Source organism: Camellia sinensis, chromosome 11, assembly GCF_055761805.1.
Source record: "Camellia sinensis isolate YWXY chromosome 11, ASM5576180v1, whole genome shotgun sequence".
Lineage (NCBI taxonomy): Eukaryota > Viridiplantae > Streptophyta > Magnoliopsida > Ericales > Theaceae > Camellia > Camellia sinensis.
Window position 1 is genome coordinate 158,036,696 of NC_138971.1, and position 4,886 is coordinate 158,041,581.

Below are 4,886 nucleotides of genomic sequence, written 5' to 3' on the forward strand. Positions count from 1 at the left end.
ATACATTCACAATTGTTTATCCCGAATCTACAGCATGTGTTGTAACAATAAGAGAATTGAAACTGAACAAATAGTCATATGCCTTATGAGCTTTCATCTTTTTAAGTCATTGCTTAGTTACACAAAAGTGAGCCAAGCTCAATACAAATTTAAAGCCCTTGGCTATACAAAAATATAACAAAGAAAGAAGCTCTTGCTCCCAAAAGCCCCTCCAAGCTATTGCCCGGGCGGAGGCATATCATTAGCACCTGAAAATAGTTTTTTCCAAATAGGATGAGCCAAAGCCTAGTAGGAACAATCTAACAAATATATGAAATTTAACAAAGATATAAGTACAATGTGCATATACAATGCTGGTGACAAAATATTCACTTTTTATATAACCGTAAAGCACAAAAGTTCATATTTCAATTCATTTTCCTTCAATTTATTTCAAGTTCATTTATTCTTCTCAATTCATGAGTCAATTTCATTATCTTTCAATAACCTAACTGAGACTACAACTCAGTGGTTTTCCAATTCAACACACTACCACACAAACACTTTAAATTTTCCATTTTACGAAAATTTCGTCCACGAGATCAGCACCCATGTATATACACAATTTTGGGACTTTCACCCTGGATACTCCGGCCAACTTAATTTCAATGGAGTCCATCCCCTATATCCTCACAAACAATGGAGTACATCATCTTTCTCCTCCTAAACATTATCTATAGGGGTGGGCGCGGATCGGTTGCGGCCATGAACCCTCCAATCTGCCATCCGTCCGCCAAATTGGTGGATTGGAAAAAATAATCCGTACCCGTCCGCCAATCTGGCGGATGCAGATTAGGCGGATTAGCAGATGGATACAAATAAGTTTGGTGGATTGAAAATTTACAACTTTTCAACATGCAAAAAAAAAAAAAAAAAAAAAAAAAAAAAAAAAAAAAAAAAAAACCTAGGCAATGCAACAAAGGCTTCACTTGACTAAAAAAGTCTTTTAACTCATTCTGTAAACTCAATTTTGGCCGAAAAGCCCCACTTTAATCACTTATTTAGTAAACAACCTAGGCAATGCAACTTGGGCAATACAAAATAGTATTCATTCATTGCAATGGGCATAATTCAAAATATTGGTTCATTCACATCTATGAAACAAGTTGGGCAGTTCAACCTGGGAAAATAGTATTCATTCATGAAATAGTATTCATTCATTCCAATGGGCATAAATCATCTAACTTACACATAAAACATAAGGAAAACATTGTGCATCCAAATGACAGTCATCCAAGAGTTCCAAAAACAATAAAGTTACAGTCATCCAATAAACATTGTGCATCAAACAAACATTGTGCATCCAAAAAAAATAAGTTACAGTCATCCAACAAACATTGTGCATAAAAAAAAAAAAAAGGTTATATCATCCAAAAAGAAGCAAAAAAACCATTCATTTCCTTTCACCAAACCATGAGCCGTCTAAACCTACATAACAAAAAAATGAAATTATTTAATAAGGAAAACACTAAAAGTCTTAAACTTAAAACAAGTAAAGATATGTTAACAGCATTTAACAAATGGGTAGTATTTTACCAATGATATTAAACCTCAATAAAATTACTCACTGGACTTGGGCTTGAACATGAACTTGATTCCGAAACAACTACACATAAAACATAACAACACAACAAAAACATGTAAAGTGAAGATAATGAATTTTCAAAAAAACAAAATAAATGAAATGGATTAAAAAAAATAAATCATTGTATATATTACCCGAATCATATTGTTGTTCAAATTCTTCAACATCTTCCATTGATTGTCAAAGGCATATTGGAATGTTACTTCGAAGCCAATTTTGTGTGCAAACAAGAACCTCCACCATCTTGGGAGCAAGTGACCTACGAAATGGATCAAGTATATGACCTTCTGTACTAAAAGCCAACTCAGAAGCAACAGTGGAAACAGACATTGCCAACACATTTCGTGCTATAAGTGATAACACTCTATATTTTGTTGCATTAACCTTCCACCACTCCAAGATGTCAAATTGAGCATTCTTCCCACCTTTCTCAATATCATCCAAGTACTTGTCTAATTCTGACATACTCCCACTACTAGAATATTGCCTCTCAAAAAATGAGTTAAATTGAGAGTTCACAAGAGAGTGTGGGCCATTTTCATCTATCACCATATCTGTTGTTTCATTTACATTGGGGGCATGCACATTTGTTGAATCAAACATGGCATAATGATCATACAATTGACTCAAACAATTTTTTACCTTCTCTAACATTTCTTTCACTTTCACCACATCTCCACCAAAAATTGTTGAAAAACAAAATTGCAAGTATGTCATTTTTTTTAGGGTCAAGAACACCCGCAATGTACAAAAGGAGATTGATTTTATCCCCATTTTCCCAATACTTATCAAACTTCTCTTTCATTTTCTTTGCCATTAAAGACAAAATAGGATCATTGTCTTTGATTAATTGTTTAATCATATTTTCAATGACAAAAATTTCAGTGTAGAATATATTTGAAGTAACAAATAAAAAGCCAGAAAATCTCTTTGTTGCATTGTAAAACATTTTAAGAAATTTCAAAAACACCTTACAATTATCCCAATCCTCGGCGGTAGGCATCTCTCTCCTCTCACCCCCTTTATTATCCAAAAAGTAGTGTTTATAATTGTAGTCCTCCTCACCCATTCTTTGAAAAGCACTCTCAAACTTTTCCAGCGCTTCCAACATAAGATATGTAGAATTCCACCGTGTTGGCACATCTAGGCACGAGAGACTCTTACTCTCAATTTTCAAACTTTCTACATACTTTTTAAAAGAGTCAAGGCGGTTTGGAGAAGACCTCACATACCTCACTGCATACCTCACATTCGCTATACAAGACTTAAGATCCTTCAATCCTTCACTAACAATGAGATTTAGAATATGCACACAACAACGCATATGTAAAAATTCATGGCCTAAGACAGTTCCCTTCCACAGTTTTGTGGTTCGTTTCAAGAATCCAATGGTTAGATTATTGGAACTCGCATTATCAACAGTTAAGGTAAAAAGGCAATCAATGTCCTACTCTTTTAAGAGTGCCTCAATTTTTTTACCAAGTGTTTCTTCTTTGTGGTCTTCAACTTGACAAAAATTTTATGATCCTCTTTTTTAACTTCCAATCATCATCAATGAAATGTGCAGTTAGACACATATAACACAAATTTTGTATGGAAGTCCATGTGTCTGTGGTAAAGAAAATTCTACGCCCCTTCACAATTTTCTTCAACCTCTCTCTTTCATTGGTGTATATGTCTACAATGTCCCTAGCAACAGTATATCGAGATGGGATCTTAAACTTGGGTTGCATGACATTACAAAACCTTTTAAAACCAACCCCATCCACAAATCTAAAGGGCAATTCATCAATTACTATCATCTCGGCAAGATGCCTCCTAGCAACTTCTATAGAAAATGGCGTAACCACAACATCAACAACACCCTCCCCACTAACTTCTCTAGGTTGAAATCCCAATGTTTGTTGCCCATGAGTATCCCTATATGGATACTTTGTACAATTTTTCAAATGACTTAACAAACTACTTGTTCCGTGACTCTTAGAGCCTACCATATATTCTTTCTTACAATAGTGGCACATAGCCCTATCTTTCCCATCAATACCCTTAATCTTTTCAAAATGATCCCAAGCCTTTGATATTGTTCTCCCACTACTACTAGTTTTGGCCAAGGGTGGTCTAGGAGGGGGAGCATTAGATTGGGTAAAGGGGTCAATAGAAGATGATTCGGGCTCAGTATTAGGACTCACAAAAAATGTTTCTTCACTTGGAGGATCCATGACCAAAAGATTATCAAATAAACTACCAACAACCAATAAAAAATCATTCAAAATATGCTTTTCAAATCCATGCTCTTTTTAAACAAACAACCATCAGACTCTTTGTCTGTGTTTGAACAACATGTTAAATGGCATATGAAGATAAAAGAAGGATTATGAACATATTAATTTGAACTCCAGAAGTGGCATATCAATAAGATAAAATAAGGATTATGAACATATTAATTTGAACTTCAGAAGTGGCATATCAGTAAGATAAAAGAAGGAATATGAATAGATTATGAACAAATAAAAAATCATTTAATTTGAATAGTTAAATGGCATATCAGTAAGTCACATAACAGATTAATTTCAGAGAGATTATGAACTTCAGAACGAATTAAAAAAGGATTGAAAAAGGATTAGTGAGTCACTTCAAAACAGATTGTGAACTTCGAAACATATTATGAATTGTAAATTACAAAACAGATTAATTTCCTCAAAGTTTGAACATTAATCTTTAATCTTCATTGACTAAATTATGAATCAAAGTTTAACTTTGATTATGAATATATTATGACTAAATTATGAATCAAAATTTAATGTCCACTGACTAAACTTTGATGTTCACTAAACTTTGATTATGAATATATAATGTCACGTTAATGTTCAAACTTTGATGTTCACTAATATATTATGAATCAAAGTTTAATCTTTAAACAAATTATGAATCAAAGGATTGAAGAAGGATCAGTAATTTAATGTTCACTGACTAAATTACAAAATAGATTATGCTCTATATAATTCCCTGGACTCACACCTCAAACTACCATCAATCAGAGATCTCACATGGTCCAAACAAACTAATATTTTTTACAGAACATATTAAATTACATAACAAATTGTGAAGAAAGATCAATAAGTCACAGAATAGATTAACTTCAAAACAGATTGTGAACTTCAGAACAGAACAAATTAATTCCAGAACAAAATAGATTAATTCCAAATTTCATTTTTAAACAAGCAAACTACCATCAGAGATCTCAAAATTAATCTAATATTTT

General features: G+C 33.0%; 1 protein-coding gene across 1 annotated transcript; it reads right to left on the bottom strand.

Moving 5' to 3' along the window:
- Nucleotides 1-1,442: 1,442 nt before the first annotated feature.
- Nucleotides 1,443-2,948, bottom strand: LOC145802804 (zinc finger BED domain-containing protein RICESLEEPER 2-like). Its single transcript, XM_082895597.1, has 4 exons — nt 2,267-2,948; nt 1,859-2,178; nt 1,608-1,645; nt 1,443-1,467 (listed from the first exon to the last, which is right to left on the bottom strand). The coding sequence occupies exons 1-4, from the start codon at nt 2,946-2,948 to the stop codon at nt 1,443-1,445; spliced, it is 1,065 nt and encodes a 354-aa protein (XP_082751723.1).
- Between the last annotated feature and the right edge of the window lie 1,938 nt (nt 2,949-4,886).